The 22,826-nt window shown below is 39.1% G+C and overlaps 1 protein-coding gene across 1 annotated transcript; it reads right to left on the reverse strand.

Moving 5' to 3' along the window:
* Positions 1 to 3,055: 3,055 nt before the first annotated feature.
* LOC145446538 (sodium-coupled monocarboxylate transporter 1-like) lies at positions 3,056 to 20,839 on the reverse strand. The gene is made up of 11 exons (XM_080324874.1): positions 20,727 to 20,839; positions 20,520 to 20,587; positions 19,035 to 19,189; positions 18,828 to 18,968; positions 18,464 to 18,593; positions 14,752 to 14,840; positions 12,761 to 12,870; positions 12,527 to 12,687; positions 7,401 to 7,788; positions 4,683 to 4,876; positions 3,056 to 4,108 (listed from the first exon to the last, which is right to left on the reverse strand). Exons 1-11 carry the CDS (start codon positions 20,797 to 20,799, stop codon positions 4,043 to 4,045), a joined length of 1,575 nt encoding a protein of 524 aa, XP_080181000.1. The 5' UTR covers positions 20,800 to 20,839; the 3' UTR covers positions 3,056 to 4,042.
* Positions 20,840 to 22,826: the final 1,987 nt, after the last annotated feature.

Consider the following 22,826-nt stretch of genomic DNA (forward strand, 5'->3'; position numbering starts at 1 on the left):
GCAAAAGTAATGAGTCTAGGTCACGTTTTTGCAACTTTTGCAACTTTTTACAGCTTTCGGTAGCTTCCTAAATACTCCGAAGTTATGTAGTATGGTGTATTAAGCTGTTTGGAGGAATCTCATATTGCAACATTTTGCAACCTTTCTCCATTTTTTTCATGCAACTTTTCCCGACTTTTTCGATCTTTTATGAAACTTTATGCAACTTTTTGTCGATTTTTCATACAACTAACTTTTTATCGGAAATATTTGGCACTATAAGCAAAAAGATCGCTTGCTTATTTCACTGTCGTTCAAATCTGTGGTCCTTTCTCATTTGACGTACATTTAGGCTAGAACGCCGAACAGTATATTTCCACCGGGTCAATTTTTTTCAGGCTATTGATTTCGTTGAAATCATCAACACTGAGTTTTGTTACAGTGCCTTGGATATGGATCGGTTCGATTATCTCATACCCTAATAATTTCAGGGAACTTGTTCATAAATGCAACTTTTCTGAAGGATAAATGCAACTTTTTAGTGCAACTATCAACAATTTACCACGGATTTTGCTGCAACAAAAACTTGCCCTAGTAATGACTAGGGCGATTGTTTTTGACATGTCGAAATAAGGCAAAATGTGGTCGAAATTGTAGCGTTAGTTCAAAATTTGTCAAAATTGTTGACAAAGTCAGAATTTTTTTAAATTTTCCATTTCGTTTGTATCGTAGATTTTGCACTGTCCGTGAACTCATCATTTGTTAATTTTAATCTTGCAGCCTACTTTATAGGCCTACCGTTGTTGACAGCCCATTGTCTGCTCATTGTGAATCATAAACGGTCAAATGAAACAAATAGGCTGCTATTGCGATTACGATCACTTCTGAATGAGGCGATTACGATTATGATTACGATCACAGCAAAATCAGGAAGTAGTCGATTACGATTACATTGGAAAGTAATCACGATTACATTTATTTTGCATCTTACAAGCTATGTTGGAAGACAATATATCGATTGCGCTGAAAAGGCCTAATGAAATAACAAACTCCCTTCAAAAAAGATGCGTCATTTGCTTGTTAACTCATAATCAGGGCAATTTTTTTTTGACATGTCAAAAAAAGTCAAAATTAGGTCAAAATTGTAGCGTTAGGTCAAAATTTGTCAAAATTGTTTACAAAGTCAAACATTTTTTGACCTCTGCATTTCGTTTGTATCGTAGATTTTGCGCTGTCGGTGAACTTATCATTTGATATTTTACAGCTTGTAGCCTACTTTATAGGCCTACCGTTGTAAACGGACCATCGTCTGCTCATTGTGAATCATAAATTGTCAAATGAAACAAATAGTGACATGGTTTTATGGTCAACGTACCGCAATATCCTAGCTGAAGCGAGACTGCTTGGACATTGCATGGTTCTTATATCAAGAAGCGCAAGCTGAAAAATTGTGATATAGACAACATTGTCAAAATGAAGCAACACGGTTTGTCACCAGCAGTGTGCACACAACTTGAGTGTTGTCAGCCAACAAATGCTGCTGTTGAACGTTCTTTCTCCGTTCTTGGCAAGCTACGTAGTAAGGACGGACACTTTCTACCCGAGAATGTAGGAAAGGATCTTTCGTTGTACAACAACAAATTTTAATTATTTCCACCAGAATACGTAATGTAACTACTGGAATTCTTCATAGGGCCAGATTTCGTTAAAATACTAGTTTTTCATGTAAAAATCTGTCAGTTTTTGAGCCAAAAACGTTTTTTTCAGGCCAATATACTTTGTAAGGACAGACAGTTCCAACCAGAAATGAAGATAAGTAGTACAATTTTAACATTATATGCGAAAACACCTAATTTGCATACGTGAGGTCAAAATTTGGTCAAATTTCAGTTTTTTTTTAGGTCAAAAAAGGTCAAAATTTAGATTTTTTAGGTCAAAAACTTCCGTTTTTTAGGTCAAAAAAAAATTGCCCTACTCATAATGTACCCATCTCTCATTTTTATAGAGGTAAATTTATCGCACCCCAAATTTCCCAATAGGGTGGGGAGTGAGCTCGAAGGGGACTCAAAAAGTATTTCGTAAACCAGCATAAGTTTTAGAGGATTTTTGAGAGATCTAATTAACTTGAAAATCCTCTCTAGTTCAGTGATTCTCAACCGTGGCTCCCAGCTAGTCAATACTTGCAGCTCCCATCGACGTTGGAAAATAAAACAAAATAACAAAAAAATTGAAATCCAAAAATTACACTTGCTTGTCCTAGAATCTGGAGTTTATAATTAAGGGATGGAGACCAGATCCTTCGCTGTCGAGTAGTGATTATCTATGCTCAGCAACGATTTCGTTACTGAACTCACGTCAAAAAGTATGCTCACACTCAAATGTGTTTGGATCGGACCTGGTATAATATATCTCTTCCTTGTTCACGAATGTCTAGTTTATGTCATAGTCCTTGTACAAATAAATAGTAATCGTTCTGGCACATCTATCTATCTATCTTTCAATTACAATTACGCCCTTTCATGTTTCAAATACAATTACAATTACTCTATGCTAAAAATATCAAATTAAAAATACAATCACTCTTAAACATGTAATTGATAAATCATAAATTCAACTTCTGTAGAGAGATGCTCTTTGACAACCATAGAGACGTGATTAGCAACAATCACAAGCTATTCATGTTTCAATCGTGATACGTCACATGCCCTTCACTTAGAATAAAAACTTGAACGCTTTCGAACTATTCCCAATCATGAGAACTGAAAAATACAAACCCAGAAAAACAATATAAGCGACTGTTAACAACCAAAAGTTTGAGCGACTGGCAACGACTAACAACGAATAGGCTACAAGACGGGTAATGAAATGTAATCAAACGAATACACAGAGCTGAGTAAGGCAAATGAATTGTAATTGGTAAGGCATCAAAGATAAGGATGATAGTGGTAACGTGTGTAAAATTGAAAATAAATGCAAAAGGAAAGAAGCGCCTGATAACTACAAATTACAAAATTCATTATTATTATTATTATTATTGCAAAATACATTTTCACTTGCCAAAACAGTTGGATTGCAATTGAGGAACATTAGGGCGAAAAAATTGTCTGGCCCGCTAAATTTGGCTAAGATTTGGGGTAAGATTGGAAGAAAATCTATTAAAATGCGTGATCCAGTTTGATGAAGCCTTTGTTGAAAACTTGAATTTATTTTTGCAATTGTTGCAGCAAGCCGCAGTACTGGTCAAAGATTTGAAAAAACTTGTGTGGTGTGGTGGACAATGGTGTGGGAAATGGTTCAGTACAGGGTTTGGAAGAGTATATTTGCTGTTCATCCATTTTTGAAATATTAAGATTAAAACTGTATTGTAATTTACGAAGTGTTCTGTTGCTACTGAAGTATGGGAAACAGTTTAACATGGCTGAATCAGCCTATCTAGTTAACGAGCCACGGCTAGCACATATATGTAAATAGGCTTAACTATTTTATGTTGCGGTTGTCAGGTTTCAATACCAATGTACTGTCAAAAATTTTATCAAATTACAATTGCAATTACACAAAATCAAAATGCTATAATGACGATTACAATTACATAAAAATGTACTTTAATACATTCAGTTCAATTACTAGTTTCAATTGATCCAAGTCTGGCTGTAAGTAGAGAATACACTTGAGTATATCAGCAAAGTATTATTATATTCAGTTATTAACCATCTCTGCGTATAAATAACTATGAGCACAATTGTTGACTGGTGCATTCGCGTGATATCTAAGTGTGACTTTCCAACTGGAAATATCGGGAGAAATGCAACGGCAGTTGCTATTATGGTTCACATTCGAACAATGCATGGCCTAACTAAAACCAATTTCATAGTAGATTGTGTGATCGTAAATTCGCATTGTTTAAGCCTCATCGGTCAACAATGACACATAGCCTACTATGTCCTTTCAGAACACGAAACTTAGCACTAGTCCTCTATAGCGATATACTTATTACAATAGTCCTCTTTGTACAATATTCTATTTAGACGGTGTTGGTAGTGTAGGTAGAAATGTTTACGAGATTCTATTCCTCTTCGACTTCCGTCGCTCGGGCGATAGGTCTAAATCCTGCGTTCTGGATGACTTCACTCTGGTGGAATGAACAATGACGAAACAAAGTTATCATTGTGGAGTAATTACAGTACACTCTGTCACTCAGCATGGAAATAGCTCGAAGAAACTCTGCAGATTGCACTGTAGGCAGTAGCTCAGAGCATGAGAGGTCATAAATACAACATTAGTATAAAATATCCAGAAACCAGGGATCATGAATTTGCTGTGTGCTCAAAAATAACTTTTTTCCGGATGCAAGCCATTCCCTGATGAAATTGTCAGGCTACCCTACAAAAAGGCTACACACAAAAGTTGGTTCAATTCTAACAAGTATAAGCCGCCGCATAGCCAATTTAAAATTTTAATGTTTTCAGGAAAAATTTAGAAAATTAAATAAAAGAAATTTTCAAATTTTCCTGTCAACCCCATGAAATTGTTGAGTTGTCTTCAAAAACGATGCAAAACAATTTTGACTCAAACTAGTAGAGGCGGAGTTAAATGAATATCTCGTTGATTATTCGCGGATTATCCACCAATCAAGGATAATCTGAGAATTATCAACAAAAAACTCAAATTACTCCGCTTCCTCGGGTTGGAAAATCGCACTATACCTCATTGCCTGCCCATTTGCCTTCGCTCACAGTTCCGTCACGTGCATGGGTAGATGTTTTTACATTGTCCTCCCATTCAATTCCAAATCGAAGAACCCATCGTACTTTTTCTGGTAGACAACATCGAATCAGCCAGTGATCGAACGGAGGTCGGAGCAGTCTTGGGTCGACATTTCTCCGGTTGTCCCAACCGCCTATAACAGGAAATTGCGAATGTAAAATAATATGCGAGTGTATCCAAAAATTGCAATTAAAGAATTATGTTGGCGTTTGTGGGATTGCTCCGCGCTATCACTGATGCATTTATATAGTTAACCCCCAATTTTCCCTGCACCGATGAACTAGAAATGTTTTTAATTTTGCTGATATAATTAAAAAATTCGAGATTATGAAATGTGTGTTGATGGAAGTTAGAACACATATGTTAAATCTACAGCGATTAATGGCTATTAATAGGTCAAAGACAGTATGTTTATCACAGTGGTTCTCAACCGGCGGTTTCAAGGTTCCGTGAAACAACTTAAGGGGGTCCACAAAACCTCCAAATGTGCATTACGATTGATCTCGTAATTTGTATTTTTTAATTTGAAAAATCAAGAGGCAGTTTCGCTTCATGACGGCTAGTTCAGGGCAGAATGGCAGTCCGAGATGGAATACTTCACTGTGCAGTGTGCAAACTCATTTTAATTGTTGAATTGCAATAGCCTACCGCACAAACATATTGCTGTTTAAAGATATTAGTCTGGGTTGTGGAAAAATATTTGCTCGCAAAACTCCATTCACTCACGCTGTGGCGCCTGTGATATACATAACTGCTATTCCAGAATAACTTCAAGATGAGCTGCAAGACAGAAATGACTAGGCTGGACGCTCATTAAAAATCTGTTTCGGAATATTTGGGTCATACATGTTGCGATCATACCCAAAGGTGTCGTCGGAAGTGTTATGCGTTAACATTACATTCACAACCACCAATCATTTCAGAAATGGATTTTCTGCGCATTTTCAAGACAGGACCTTGTATTTCAAGAAATGCTGCTACACAATTCGCTTTGAAATATTAGAAGTCACCCCAATTAATTCATAAATAGTATGATGTTATTCTAAGTCATTTTGCTGCTGTTTATCACTATAGCCTACACATAATATTTGCTTACGACCAGAGGTGGTCGAAGTAGTCACTGTCGCTACTCAAGTAGAAGTAGAAGAAACGCCGGAATTTCTACTAAAATAGAAGTAGGTGTGGTGGTTCGCAAGTAAGTAAGTAAGTAGGTATTCTACGCTTATTTTTGGAGATAGTTTTCTTGTGGTACAGAATTTGAATATTGCAACGAACAACACATTCATATTCGCAGTTTATTCACTTTAAGCTTTTCAACTGACCCTCATCGGTAGTGGCCGTCAGTATAATATGGAGATTGCAATTCGAAATGTAAAGACGAAATAGGTATTGTGACGTAAAAATGGTATAACAACAACAACGAGAAATTTCACAAAACGAGAGCGTTAAGCAAAAATGCAATTAGTGCAATACAAATAAGCGATAATATATAACCAGTGACGCAACACTAATGAAATACACAAAATCTCTCTTTCCTGCAACACAGAAGGATGTACTACCTGTCACAAAACAGAGTAGTATTATTTACAATTATGCGTGCCACTGCGACAGTCGGTATGTGGGTCGTACTTCACTTCGTTTGCAACAAAGAATCAACCAACATGTGCCCATTGCACAAGCAGATTAGAAAGCCCGACGCCAATGCTATTTCAGACAGTCAATCGCAGACCAGTAACCCTTTCTGGCGCGACTATGACCAGACCATGGCATGTAACTCTGCAATAGGTCAGCACCTTCTTACGCATCCAGAGTGTGCAAAATCGTATAACGAAAACAGATTTTCAATTCTTGCTCGTGGACGTAGTCTGTTCCATTTAAAGGTTCTCGAATCGACTATAATAAAACTCGAGCAACCGATTCTTTGTCGGCAAAAGGACCGACTCTATTCTCTCCGTGTATTTCATTGGTGTTGCGTCACTGGCTATATATTATTGCTTATTTGTATTGCACTAATTGCATTTTTGCTTAACGCTCTCGTTTTGTGAAATCTCTCGTTGTTGTTGTTATATCATTTTTACGTCACAATACCTATTTCATCTTAACATTTCGAATTGCAATCTCCGTATTATACTGACGGCCACTACTGATGAGGGTCAGTTGAAAAGCTTATAGTGAATAAATTGCGAATATGACTGTGTTGTTCATTGCTTATTTTTGCCTACAAAACTGAAAACTGTCAAGTACAAGTAGAAGTAGTCTAAAATCATAACTAGTTAAAAAGTAGAGTGAAGACGCAAAATCTACTTCAAGTAATTCAAAAAGTAGAAGTACTTCGTTACTGACCACCTCTGCTCACGACTGTTGGCTGTTGCTCATAAATTGAGCCAATTTGCAACTAAAACTTGGACCGCGGGTGTCCGTGACGGTCTAAAAGGGGTCCGCGAAGACAGAAAGGTGGAGAACCACTGGTCCATAAGGACTGGGAAGGTAATGTATTTAAAGTCCTCTACGGTATTTGAACTGGTGCCGTATTGTCATGTGACTTATGAACGCACTTGATATAGGCTACTACCGGAAGTAGACGTGAATTTCGAGTTGGTTTTTATAATAGTATATTGTTGTAACCTTGTCCTGAAACTATTGAAATATTGACTCACAGGTTAACAAGCTCACGACGATTCCCACTGCAATAGTTACTCCCAATCCTATCGCACTGATGTAGTGGTAAGACAATGAATAGAACGGAGTGTCGTCGTCATAATTTCCCATTGGCATTGCAGCCGTAGTGTTGCTGCTCATTTCATACGGAGCTGTTGTTCGAAATGCGGACTGAGTCGTGTCGCCAACCAGGAACAACGTCGAGTTGAGGTTCATAGTACTGTTGGCGGTCGCGAAGTCCAGCTGTGATATTTGGCACTGATTGGAGCAGCCGTCAATTCTAAGTGGTAATCTTCTTATGAAATCGTTGGATTTTTGTATCGATTTGCTGCCGAGATAGAACCAAATGGTCGAGACGAGTCCTGCAGCGAGACCGCTGACTGCCCCCTGAAAATACAAACAGTTTTATTGTGATATGTAACAGTTTTATTGTGATAAATAACAGTTTTACTGTGATAAATTATCGTCACATATAATAAATTCAGTGATATTCCCATCGGCAAGGGGTTTGTCAATGTGACTATGCTCGACATATCGCCTGATGTAGTGATTTTCAACCTTTTTAGGCGCCATTCGGCCTTGTGCTGAATTCGGATTGATTTTTCGGATTTTTCCTGCTTCGTAGCCATTTGATCGAGAGGCTGTCACAGGCCCTACTAAATCGTCTCACGAGTCTCACTTTATCAGTGGGTGTGATATCTATGGGAGGCATTTAAAAATACACCTAGCTTACAATCCGCCAAAGAAACGAAAAATTTTAAAGAACTAGTTTCATACTTAACAGTTATACCATAAAAATCTAAAAATCTTGTGAACCCAGTGTATCTTCCGATACAGCCCTAAAGCCGGGTTCCCCCCTAATGATTTCAAAATTCCCCCTAAGGGGATAATTCCTCCGCGGTTGGCAACCACTGGCATAAGCGGTGTCTTACAAAAGCCTAGAAGCGGCTGTGCTACAAGTCGGCGGTTACAGAATCTAAAATAAAGAGATATCGGCCTGGTGTAAATGACCATTGTAGTCGACAAACACCATTATTACTACAAACAACATTAGTTTTGAGTAGGCTGCATCGCTAATGCCGATTATGCAAGTCTTCTCGCTTCGACGTGCTTAAGCGTAAGCTCCACTCTCGCACGCTGCGCACACACGTACATAGTAACATGCATTCACTAAAATTTGACGTAGTAAGTAAGCAGTGGGGAATTTCGGTAAGCTGAGGCCGCGGGTCTTATTATCATGTAAGACGAGGAATTGTCCGCGGGCTGGATTTTGTCCGCGTACCGTATGTTGCCCGCCCCTGTGCTAACCAACCGTTATCATGAAAATATGACGATTATTCACAGAAATAAAGCAGAAGGTCACGTTTAGTGATTTTGTCCCGCGTGTCCCTCAGATTTAGAACCAGACTTTTGATGAAGCAGTAAATGTAGTGCGCAAATATTAATTCAATACGGCTGATAAAAGCCAAGATTAGTGGTGCGTCGTAAGTCAAACAAGTTTTCATAATTGCGTCGCAACGACGAAGTTTGTGGAGCCACTACACTTGAATTTCCTATTGGGTTTATTTCAATTATTCCACGCCAAAATTTTCATCCGCACTCATCCGCACTACGTCTCTCATCCGCACTGCACTTTTCTTCATCCACACAAGTGCGTACCAACCCACAGATTGAAAAGCACTGATCTACTGGATCCTCATTGCTTACCCCTGAAAAGGAAGGTGAATATTTCACAATGACTTTCACAATGACTTGACGTCATTGATCAATTGTGTCTTATTGAACACATATGTCGTCACAATGCCTGCTTCGAAATCTGAAGGGGGATGTGGGTGAAGATTAATTGTCATAAATCAGTGGTTCTTAATTTTTTCCTTCAGCGCCCCTTTTCAAATATTGCCTAGGTCTGGCTCCCCCTCCCGCTTTTAAGGACCGCAGTAAAAACAAGGGGTAAGAATACGAAGCTTGGTCGGCCTTCTCCGGTTTGGACTTCAATATTGGAATAGCTTGAATCGTACCCGAGGACCACTCGACTAATTACCGCTATAATATTTGTATGTGCTATTTTCGGGACCAAATCAAGGTTGCTACAACAACCATTGGGAACGACCTCATGCCAGCTGATTCGAACCCGGTGTACAGATCCCGAATTCACCTCTGAGACTGACGGGGACAATAATTGTATTTGGTTTTGTTTTATTGCTTTCTATGACTAGAAAATCAACTGAGATAGCGGTAGAGATCTTTGCTCATATTAAATTTAGTACTGCACCCAGTTATTAACTTTAACATGAGTGTGTTCCAAACAACGCAACCCATATTATAGAACACAGGTGAGCAGACCTGGTTCATGCGCGAGCCGCTTATCAAAAATCTTGGCTTAAAAGAGCCACAGCACAAAAATTCAAAAATACGAATTTATGACGTCACACTTAACTGTAGGCTTTCCAATCAAGTTTAATATTGTCTGGTGATACGACATACGATGCGTCTTCACCTGATACGACGTCTAAGCAGAGCGGGCAGTTCCTTCGGGTGCTGATAAGAATCTAAGGAAGATTTCAGCTCGGTAATATCGAGATTTTATTGGCCAAACAATCCAGTTATTGCAAGCCTTTACAATACAAGTGGAAGATCCGTATCAAACATTTTGCTATAGCCCGAAAATTGGTGTGACCTGCGCTGGCGAAATTAATTATCAATTTCATTTTTGAACACAACGATTTGTCATTGATTGATTACCAGGCTCGATTCGACAGAACAATTGCAAATTTCTAACCTTGTAGTCCCTTCATCCCCTAAATTTTTAAGTCTTGCGTAAACCATCAGGAAAGAAGCAACACGAAAACAACACGCTTATTGTTAATACGCGATCAAATGCATCAATTTATAATCAGATTAAACCTCTCTTGCAAAATAGCGAAACGCATATACAATCAGTAAAGAGCCGCAATCAAAGACTGAAAGAGCCGCATGCATGTCGCTATTTTGGTTTAATATAGGTTAAAATCCGACTGAGATATAGAAAATCAGTATTCAAGTAACGTTGCGGCTGGTATTTCTAGAGTCGAGTCGGAAAAATTACCTTTTTCAGTCAACCAACAACAAAGTCAGGTAAAATTTACTATGCTTTACGGATTTTACTCCAGTATTGTGAGTCTGAAAATTTTGAAAAAGTGTCCTTTTTTCTGATTTCCTAAATATGGCAACCATAGTTTAACCTGATTATGAATTGATGCATTGGTGAGCCGCATAGTTTGCCCACCCCTGGTATATAAAGTTCATGTGAGGTGTCGGGTCAACCCAACAAAATACTGTATCATCCATCATGATACGACGAAGAAATATTCTGAAGATTTGATTTTGTAGCTCCCAAATAGAAATATAGTCAATCATTTTGACCAAAAAGCTTCCAAGCATATTTATTGGCGGGTGACATAGCGTAGTGGTGGCAATAAGCGCATACCAATCTCGCGGCCCCGGCTCGGTTCCCGTCGTAGGTTTATCTGGGCTTCTCTTTCCCCGCCGTCGCCGTTCTTACGGCGACAAAAAACGCCCAGAAAAAAGACCCGACGAAAGAAAGCACTCACAATGAATGGAAAGAACTAGTAGAAAGGGCCCCGGCTTCAAAAATATCAACATCGATCATAGTCTAAGTGGCATTTGGGCCATAGCCAATCGTCAGTATGGGAATTCTTCAATCACTCAATTATTCTGTCTTGCAGAAATCTGTCGCGGATCAACACAACTACACATATAATGTGGATTCCTGGGCACAGAGGAGAGGGTCAAAACGAGCAGGCTGATCAGCTAGCCAGAAGTGCAGCGGGCCCAACCCCAGCTCGTGAGTTCGGACAAATCTCGCTGTCAATCAAGGAAGTAAGATCGCAAATCGCCAAACACTGTGAGGAAAGATGAAATGATGAATTCAAGGAATCAGATGATTATTCGTAATATCGCGAGATCTTCGCTTCGCAAACAAACATGCCAAGCTGCAGCATATCCTCACGAACAATCTCATCCAATATGATAAGATTGCAAACGGGCCACTGTAGACTCCACTGGCACCTTCGCAGAATCGGATGTCACGAGTCGGGTTTATGCGATACGTGCGATATCGACGAGACGGTCGAACACTTTTTAATTGATTGCGCACGCTATTCGACCCATCGCGATCACTTGATTGAAGACGACAGCGGCGAATCTCGGCATACTGTTTCAGCTCACAAAACTGTTATCAGACCCACGGATTTTCCTATTCGTTGCTGAATTCGTTATCCTCATTGGCAGAGAGTTGTGACGCTAATGGATTCGTCAGACTCCTAAGACCTGGTCTAAAAAGCCAGAGTAGCCGAAGACCATATGTACAATAGTAACAACAACAACAACCCTTGGATAACAGTGCGTAAGGACTAAAAAAAAGGTAGTAACTTCGGATTTTTTGTGCGGAACTTGGATTTTCTGTGCGCAGAGACCGTGTAAGCACTGCGCATTTGCGCACGTGTGCAGCTTAGAGGGAACATTGTACAAAGGGCTCTCGCTCTCAAACGTGGTACAGTGACTCTCCGTTCGATTTCGACACGCTGTTCGCTGCAGGATAAAATACCTAGTTCGAAACATTTTGTGGAAAATGAACCAAGTTATCGTGACGGGGCATCTAAAAGGCGAATTAGACATCTAAAAGTACGCGCAATTAATTTTACATGCATTTCAATATATTTCCAAAGGAAAAGGGTTTTGTTAGCCTAGGAAACGATAGATCCCAAAGTGAAAATGCATTGTTACTCTGGGCAAACGATAGATCTTAAAGGATAATGGTATTTTTACTCAGGTAACGGTGGACCTCCAAGTGAAAAGGGTAATTTTACACAGGTAAACGTCAGTTTTCCAAACGAATATGATATTTTTACTTGGGTGGGTATCGTGTGTTCAACGTTGGTAGTGTGATTGGTCTTGTTAAACGTAGTTGTCGAGTTGTACAATATACTTGTCGTAAGTATACAAACCACTGCATACATCGAAACACGTTGTAAACATATAGTCGGCATATATTTCACGCGCGAATATATTTGAAATTCAATCCTATATTTGACATACTCTGGAACTAAAACATAATAGCACTTACTATGCAATTGGAGAACGGAAATTGAATTGCAAGTATGAAGAAACCGGTAAGTGATCCCATTAACATCCCCATCAAACTGAATGCTGCCTGTAGAAGTTCACTGGTGGTCGCGAGGACAAAAGTCATCCCGATACAGACCAGTCCAAACACAGCAACAAGTCCTTTTAAAATATATGTACGTTCTAGTAAAGCGAAGATAGGCATTGCAAGACTTTCATGCGATGATATACCTACCTTTAGATATCCAGGAATATCCTCTTTTCGTGAACCTGTCCTTGAAAATAGGTTTGATGACGTCTTGCATTGTTACTGTCGCCATCGCGTTCACTCCAGACGATAAAGAACTATGCATGTAAAAGTATACTATTAAAAGTGAACAATGATCATGTTGATTGCTGGTCAACATCAGGGCCATGACAGCACTTTGTCAGCCCCCAACTCCCAAAACAAAACATTGGTCTTGAGCCCCCATATAGTGATAAACCGAACTTCTGGGGAATTCATGACTGAATAGGTCAATATGATCGGGAATTGCATATAATATATTGGTATCAATTTTTATCCTCTCTTTGCTCACGTAATCTGATTTACCGGTAGACCTGGGTGAGGTGTGTTTGAAAAGGTAGGACCCCTCAATAATAATTAACCATCTCCGGGTGTATACCAGTTGGCAGGAATAAAACAGAATTTCGTCAGCCCTCCCCCCAAAAAGGAAAATAAAAAACTTGAATTTTGGGCTTCCATAGGGTGATAAACTGACCCCCTCCCATCACGTTGTTAGTTATAGTTGTACTGTTGTACTGTTTAGTGAGCCAATGCGAAGCGCGAAAATTTTCGATAATTCATGATAAAATCGGTCAATAAGATCGGGAATTCCATATATATTGCTATCAATTTCTTGTCCTCTCTGCTCACGCAATCAGATTTACCGGTATAGAGCAGAGTGAGGTGTCTTTGAAACTGTAGATCCCGTAAATAATAATTGAACATCTTCGGACAGGTGGACCCGTCGGTATGACTTCGTTACGTGATGTTATTTCGTGACCTCCTGTCTGCTATATCAAAAATATAGAATCGCCCGAACGTACTAAACTGAAAGATCACACGATTTCGGATTGGTATTTCTTCACTGGCATATAATTTTTTCCTGTGGGATGGTATATTTGTCTTGTGAGGTTCAGATTGCTAAGACATTCGTCGCCAGTCATTTAGGCACCTATATGGACAATTAAACCTACATGTATTTTGTATATATAACGAAGTTTACGGTCAGCATAAGGGCAATCCTTTACGGCAAAGGTTTTCTCGCTGCCGATCGTTCTGGCACACTTCTTGGAGTCGCATGTTACATGGCCTAAACCTTTTCATGTCTTGGTGCGTCGTGGCGCGGTAATGGCCAACGCCGATATGCCAATTTACAAATTTTGCGTATGTTTTGTTGGGGGAGGAGTACCCAATAATCAAGATATTTGGAGACTTGAAATCGCGCCCGGCGCCCTTCGAGCCCTTCGAGCAAGCCCCCCACAATTGGAGGCTTTGGGTGCGGCAGTTACGGTCCTGGTCAACACATAGTGATTACAATGCTACTGTACATAAGGCATGCTCCGTTACTATGAATAATGCCCCCACCTCCATCCCCTTCACAACGAAATACTTACCAATTAAATACAATAATAGAAATTATGAAGTTCTCTGTTAAATCGATCGATGAAGGGCTTTCGAAGTAACCCTACTTAGATAATTATATTAATTGGACTTTCCACAATTTGAAAACGATGAGTCAATTATATAATTGCTCTATGTTAACTGCCCCATTTATTCATATAATATTAAAAAATGCGACTCTACATGTCGATGAGGACGAATGACTAACATTGGGTCTATTTTATACGTGGATTCGGTTATGAATATGAACATGCTTTGGTGGTGATAAAAGAGGACATGTATCGTACTTGTTATGTGGTTTTAACTTGAAAATGCTGTGCTCGTTAAACAATGCGAATGCACCTACAAACTGCATTATACTTCGCAATAGAATGAAAATAGTTTATCATCACACGAACTTTAACTCTGAAAGCAGATCAACCTACTATGTGCTAAGTTCATAGGCATATAGGCTACTGAAGACTACAATCGAATTCAAGGCGTACTGCTAAATTATGCTATGTTGATATAGGCCCGTAGTTGCAAAGCAAATCATATATTTAAAGGTATATATGGTATACCTCAGACTTCCGGCGTACACCGCAGAGAGGATCAGTCCAGACGCACCTGGAACATCCTTGAAGAGATCAAGCATCATGAATGGATAGATCTGCAACGAATAGAGTAAACGAGTACTGTCAATCTGGATCTTGTGATGAGTAAATTGCATACTACTGTAAAAGTGCGGTAATGCATTGAGCTCCGACGATAGATGTACGAATCCGCTAAATGCCCACGCAAATGGGTTGTTCAAAATTAACTACTATTGCCGAATTCTATTGACTACTTGAAACAATCGTAAGGATACCTCCAAAAAACTCTGCACACCTTATGTGGCTCAATTCCAACCAGTATATATACGACAATTTGAACTTTAGGCATTTGGTGGCAAATTATCTCACTTCGCCACGACCAAACATGGGCTACAAGGCATGCCTGGAGGAAAAGTGATGCGTTTTCACGCATTTTCATCTTGAGATGTGCCTGTGATAGCGTTTGGGAACGGAAAAGACTTTGCTAAATAAATTACTTGTTTTTCAAATAATGTTTCCGGACCAAAATTAGACTTTGAGTATAGGCTTAGGGCGTACATCATATGATCTATTTCAATGTAGCCTTTTTTTGGGTTAATTAACTTTGCTTTGTAATTCTAATGGAATGAAACGTCAGCAGTTTACTGGTCACGAAACCTTCCTATTTTTTCATTGTATCGCAATCTTGGTGTTTTGCAATGATGAAATTAATAATAAACTGATAATATACTGAAGCTGATTTGAATGTTGAACGTAATTTGAATCATACTAGAGCTCAATCGAATATTGAATCCACTAGATGGTAGACCGGGGATAACTATCCCAATCAATCTAATCGCCAGTAGGGTGAAAAAATCGCGATGATATTTTGAGTGCGCATGTGGTAGTTATGTCTCCTAAAATAGGCCTACCTGAAGTTACGTTGAGTCAAACCTCGGATAATTTGGAAAAAACGACATTTTGGACACTTGAGTAAAAATTTTCTGGTCTGGAATAATTGTTCAGAAGAATAATACCTGAAGTGGTTACAACGTAATATATGTAGGCCTACCTGGAAAAATATGTTATCATAGTCTACCGTGATGATGGGAAAACTAGGATTGGCATAGCCGGGAGAGTACCATGCTTAGACAGTAATCATGGTCGAGAGTGTCAGCGGCAATTGTAACACCTTGTTACTTTTGCCTCGCGTTACAATATATTTCCAATGCTGAATATATTTGTTTATATGTTGGCAGAGGTGGTCAAAGTAGTCAAGAAGGCTACTCAAGTAGAAGTAGAAGTAGCGACAAAAAAATCCACTCAAGTACGAGTAGAAGTACGAAACACCTTGTTACTTTTGCCTCGCGTCACAATATCTTTCCAATGCTGAATATATTTGTTTATATGTTGGCAGAGGTGGACAAAGTAATCAAGAAGGCTACTCAAGTAGAAGTAGAAGTAGCGTCAAAAATTCCACTCAAGTACGAGTAGAAGTACTTTTTCGATAATCAACCTAAAACTACTTGAAGTAGAAGTAGAATTCACTGACTTCTAATCTACTCAAGTAAGTAAGTAGTTATGAAGACGATCGTAATTCGTTCACATGGATTGTCAAAAGGTGCAGATTGAGCTATGCGAAAGGCGCCGAGCTTGGTTCATATTGATGCATACCAGGAGGTATCCAATTTTCGACTGCATAAGCATTCGTCCTCATCATGGGATGAAAATGCGGCAATTATTGATATGGAAATGCGATACCAATCTTCTGTCTTCTCAAACAGCACGTTTTAGAAAATATCATGGTATCGCGCCCTCCCTCATATTATAAGACCCACAGTTTTGTCAAAGAGCAATACGGAGAAGTTGTATAGGGTACGGTGTACACACCTTGCGCGATTAGAAAACGTTACTGAAAAATATGATGGATCGTAAAAATGTCATATTGTGTAGCTTTATTTCCGGAAATTGAAGGCATTATTACACTTGCTTTTTTACTTCAACATGTATGTTATCCAGATATAAGAACTTAAATTAATTAGAACTAAAAGTATATGATACTGGGAATTGAAAGTGAAATATTAATGCTACTTCTAAAAGCAGAAATGTATTTCGTGTCTTTAGTCTAGAAAGTTTCAAAGGTTGTATGCTAAAACAGATACTTTAGTGAAGTCATACTGGTTATTCCTTATCCACTGCGCGCCAAGCGCGACGAAAATTCCGGGCTTTACTCAATTTTTTTGAAAATTAGATGTTGATATTGCGTGAAAACAGCTCCAAAACTACTCAGGCTATCTTCCTGATTGGGGAAATAAATTACTTCTACTTGACAAACTGAAAATAGCGAAAAGTAAGTAAATAGATCACAAAATATTACGAAGTAGAAGTAGAAGTAGTGAAATTCTGATCTACTTGAGTAAGTACCAGAAGTAGAGGAAAAATACTTGAGTACTTCATAAAAGTAGAAGTACTTCGTTACTGACCACCTCGGGCTCTGGGTATAACACATTTATCTACTGCAGATAAATCTTGAAACAGCAAACAGTTCAATACCAGAACAGATATTGTTGTCATACCAATTATAATATGATCATTGATCATGTGTCGGCAACGGCCTTACAGAAATAGTGATATGAATCTTAGGGTTCGGTTATTTCCGTGATTCACAAGATGATTGACTCTTGGTGTGTCGACTTCAATGATCATTTAGGAGATCGCCCTTGACTGAATTCTTATCCCCTGGCTTTGAGCATGGCCCACATACAATTTGTCATTTGGGGTGAACAATTTATTTATAATTTTGTTCAGAACAGAACAATGTCATTAGCTTTGACGCCACAGAATGTTGTGTCCTCGTTTTGCTACATCGTGATCTGCCCATTCAACCAAGATACTTCAGTCATGTGACCGAACCCCCAACCCGTTATGCACGCTGAACAGCAGCATCTGGATGAAATGAATGAAGAACGAAACAAAGGTGATACTGCCTGAATGTGACAGGACGTAGCCTGGAAGCGTCCAAACTTCTCTTTCTTTAGTTTTATGCAATCATACAATTTTTCCCCCGTTTTCGTTGTTAATTTCTTTCATTTTTAGTTATAAATACCACTTTTATAATTGACTCACATGAGCGGTACAGTTACCCTGGTTACGTGGCGACTGTAACATTTGAGCGGCGATTTTCGCTACCCAAAATTTCATGATTTGTTGGTAATTGAGTTCCATGGTAGTTTTTTATGTCAACTGTCGAGTTGTTGGCTTCTTTTAGATAAAACCTTGAGAATGAAATTTTTCATGAAAATTAATCACGTAATGTCAGAAAATACAAAAAGTGGCACAATTTTCACCTGTCACCCCAACTCATCACGTCACGTGATTCACAGGCATTTGAGCGACATCTCTGTGGCGAAATCGGTTAGCGCATTCGACTGTTAATCGAAAGTTTGGTGGATCGAGCCCAACCAGGGACGGTATCTGCTTTTATTTCACCGATAACGAAGTCTGACTTCAAGTCCTGTGCTAATAAACGTAATTCGAAGCAAACTTGCAGTTAATCTCACATCTCATCGGATATCGACAGCAAGTGTTTTCCCCGTGTCTCTGTGGCACACTTTAATATTTTCGGCGGGTTTATACGGTTTAAAACTACTAGCACATAGGATGGGCTGAATATAAAGGGTCAATACTCCATAGTGGTTGGCCTAAATCAACTCGGAATTACCTGGTCTGATCTTTGAACGCATTGACTTGTCAGCGGATCGCAAGTTTCGTAGTATGCGTACATAATAACCCCCGACAAAACCGCCATCGTGAAAAGTAAGAATAGTCCGACTACATTCAAATATACAGATCTGAAAATGATAACATTTATTCTTATACTGGAAAGACTGATATATGCAATTTACTTCGGTCAAGGTTCTGTAATGTGATCGGGACAGTGACATGCACAATTGCTTGACTTTACTGGAGATTAAAATTCTTTCCAGTATATTAGGTTCTGTACTATTGCACCTATACTCTAAATTCTGAGATTTGGAAATGGACTTACGATTGTGCTACAATTCAATCGTATGGGATCTACTTACAGTTTTGCTTGTCTTTCGCTTCTGCAACTGAGATATCGCTGAACTTGAGATTGACTAACTCCGTACATTCCGGTCCATCTGATGATACCACCAATCACGATACTCCAGAAGGTATTGCGTATCCTTGGATCCGTTTCGAAGCTAAACAGTGAAGACTGCACCGTTAGAATCGTAGACTAGAAGCAGTACTTATTGATCATAGTTTACTGAACGAAATCGATTCTTCCTCCTCTTTCCGCTGCCTTCCAAGCGTTGGAAAAACCTCCTACATCGGCACTGCCTTTGATCAAGAAAGCCAACATTCCCGCAAGCATGATAAAGCCTTGAAATACGTCAGTCCATATCACACCTTCAAGTCCTCCCTATTGAAAGGCATATGGAAATGTGGTGATGTAGAGTATCTACATTGTCTAAATATTTTGATACAGATTCGAATAGAATGTTATTGAAATTCAATTTGAAAAGCAATTAATTTGTCACATATTTCTGCTCGTTCTAATTGTAAATCAGTAAGTCTCATGACTAGGGCGATTTTTTTTACCTCAAAAATATAGGATTTTGACCAAAAAATTCAAAATTGTGACATTTTTTTACCTTAAAAACTTAATTTTGACTATATTTTGACCTAACGTTTTGAAATTAGGTGTTTTCCCACATAATGATAAAATGGAACTACTTATCTTCATTTCTGGTTGGAACTGTCTGTCCATACGAAGTGGTCTGGCTGGCCTGAAAAAAACTTTTTTTACTGAAAACTTTACAATTTTTAAATGAAAAAACTTTATTTTAACGAAATCTGGCACTATGAAGAATTTTAGTAGTTACATCACGTATTATGGTAGAAATAATTATAATTTGTTGTAGTACAACGAAAGGTACTTTCCAACATTCTTGGGTAGAAAGTGGTCTGTCCTTAGTAAGTAGCTTGCCATGAATGGACCAAGTAGCTTGCCAAGAATTCAGAAAGAACGTTCAACAGCTGCAGTTGTTGGTTGACAACACTAAAGTTGTGCGTGCACTGCTGGTGACACACCGTGTTGCTTCATTCTGACAATGGTGGCTACATCACAATTTTTCATCATGCGCTGCTTGATATATATTAAGAACCATGCAATGCCCACGCAGTCTTTCTTCAGTTAGAATATTGCGGTACGTTGAGCGTAACACCATGTCAACCTATTTGTTTTATTTGAATGTTTATGATTCACAATGAGCAGACAATGGGCGGTCAACAACGGTAGGCCTATAAAGTAGGCTACAAGCTGTAAAATGTCAAATGATGAGTTCACCGACAGTGCTAAATCTACGATAAAAACGAAATGCAGGTTGCAAAAAAATTTGACATTTTTTGATCTAACGCTACAATTTTGACTTTTTTTTGACATGTCCAAAAAAATCGCCCTACTCATGACATTTAATTTCAGTACGGCAAGATGGAATGTTATGTTAAGTGTATTTGACTGAACCAAGACCGATGCTGTACTGGTACATCTGTCCCTGTTTTCATATACATATTTATATATGATGATGGCGTGACAAATGTAATCATTTTATCACTTCTACGTCTCTACTTGCACGTGAGACAGTTATAGGCCTACCTCAATACAAATATGGATTGCCTGTAGCGCAGCCTATAGGTTATATAAATCCTAAAATAACATAATGTTCCTTCTACCTTATACGTCAACTCACCACGGTGGTGTAAAGGGTACACACTAATCCGGTCGTAATGATAGCAGCCCACAATGGAAATCCGGTAACTGAACGAAACCATGCATTTCAATATTACAATACAGACAACGCTCAATGCTCTATTAAATCACGAACAGGCATTTTGCTTGTGGGAATATCCATAAATAAAGTGTTCTTATGTTTAACTGTATAAAAAGGCTGTCTTACCTGCCTGAAATGCCAGCGCCGGGCCATATATGATGATTCCGTTGTGGAACATGGTTGCCACGATAAATACCATTGCTCCACTTAACCTTGCTACTTTTCCAAACCGCAACTCTAAATACTATAAAGAGAATATCACAGTCCTGCAATTAGCATGACATTAATTACGAAGTTAACTCAAGGAAGGTGCTACTGTTCGAGCTCGAAGCGAACGTCGGGTTCGTGTCCGGTATACGAGCCTAGGTGATTTCAAGGTGACTGCTTACAGACGAATAGTGATCAGTGACATGGTAGTTTTGAAAAGCAACATAATTTCGGAGACATATAAATGTGTACTGTGTCTTAACAACATACCACCCATTTCGGAGAGGATTTGATAGCACCAATAAAATGAAATTCACCGTTTGTCACTTTATTAGCTTGGTTATCGAATTTAATAAAATTCGTGTGCATATTATAGTTGAAGACGTAGGGCCTACATTGTAGGGCCTGTACAAAACGCAAGTCACGTTACTAGCTCCCAATCATGTTGAACTTGTCGCAAACTCACAATCACAGTGAAACACATTATAACGCCAACACTTCTGGCCGATCAGGAATCGACTGAGGCAATCAGATGCATTCAAAGCCAAAGATCATCATCATTTCAAATACAAGTCAAATTGTGAAGTTCCTACGTTTTTATTTCTCGCACTTGCCGATAAGTTTGTACATATGATTTGTCAAATTAGCACTGTTACCTTACGAGTTCGCATTTTCGAGCTGAACAATTCGAATAGCACCCGGACGCCGGAAGTAGAATCATATATATCAGGGGTGTCAAACATACGGCTGGCGGGTCGCATCCGGCCCGACAGACCATTTCATCCGGCCCGCGAAGCAATTTTGAGCAGAATGGAAAATTCTTATATTATTCAGAGAGGAAATGTAAGAAATGTTCACGTTTTTGTATAGTAGATACCAGTGTTGGGATGACTCGAGTCATGACTTGACTCGAGTCAGACTCGAGTCAACTTTTTCGCATGACTTGACTTGACTCGAGTCACTTTGCAAAAATGACTTGACTTGACTTGACTTGACTCGGCGCTATTATTCTGTCTTTCACACAGCTAGCAAAATGTAATGACTTTGGATCGTCACTGATACTTCGAAAATTCAATTTGACTCGAATTGTGACTTGACTCGTGACTCGATTTGACTTGACTCGAGTCACATCCAAAAAACGAGTGACTTGACTTGACTCGAGTCACCTTCACAAATCGATTGACTTGACTTGACTCGAGTTAAAATGTGCAATGACTCGAGTTGACTCGTGACTCGAAGGTAGTGACTTGATCCCAACACTGGTAGATACTTCCTTCAATTAAAAAATCTGTCAAGACAGCGAATGTCGAGCATCTTCAATCTTCATGGCCACATTATAGCCACACGACCGGGCGGTATTGACGGCCAATTTTGAGAAGGACAAAATGCACACTGAGTTCAGGGTTTTGTGGAAAAATGGAACAAAGAGTACGAATTCACAGAAGCGATAACGCCAATGCGGCACCGTTATAGGCAGTTTACATGGACATCATATTTGGTTAAAAAATATATATTCAAATTTCAGTGGTTGCACTGCTGTGTCACTTCCGACTCAAAAGTTCCACGGACTCCAGAAAAACCACAAGCGCGATTTAATAATAATAAAATACATTCCAACTTCTGTGACTACAGTTAAATTCCTTGTTTTCCGAACAACGCATGCACCGAGATAAAGCCAGATCACGGCTAAAGCAATGTTAGCATAGAAATATGACAAATGTCAAGTTATATCGTCGTAAGCGCCACTGTTTTAGAGGTTCATGAACTGTATTCAACCAGCCAATCATCGTATTTTTGCCTAATATTCCATCGTTCGCGAACAAGTGTTCCTGGTTGATAGAATGAAACCAAGGATTCAAGTGAAAAGCAAGGGAATGAGATATAACGGAAACATCGACTGATCCGGCCCGCGAGCGATTTGAAGGTTTCAATCCGGCCCGCGACGCCATTTGAGTTTGACCCCCTGATTTTTATGTTGTCGCCAATTGGTGCCGAACCAGGATGTGCAGGGTACTCCGC

The sequence above is a fragment of the Botryllus schlosseri genome, chromosome 9 (genome assembly GCF_051294905.1).
Source record: "Botryllus schlosseri isolate E-star chromosome 9, Bs_hap1, whole genome shotgun sequence".
Taxonomy (NCBI): domain Eukaryota; kingdom Metazoa; phylum Chordata; class Ascidiacea; order Stolidobranchia; family Styelidae; genus Botryllus; species Botryllus schlosseri.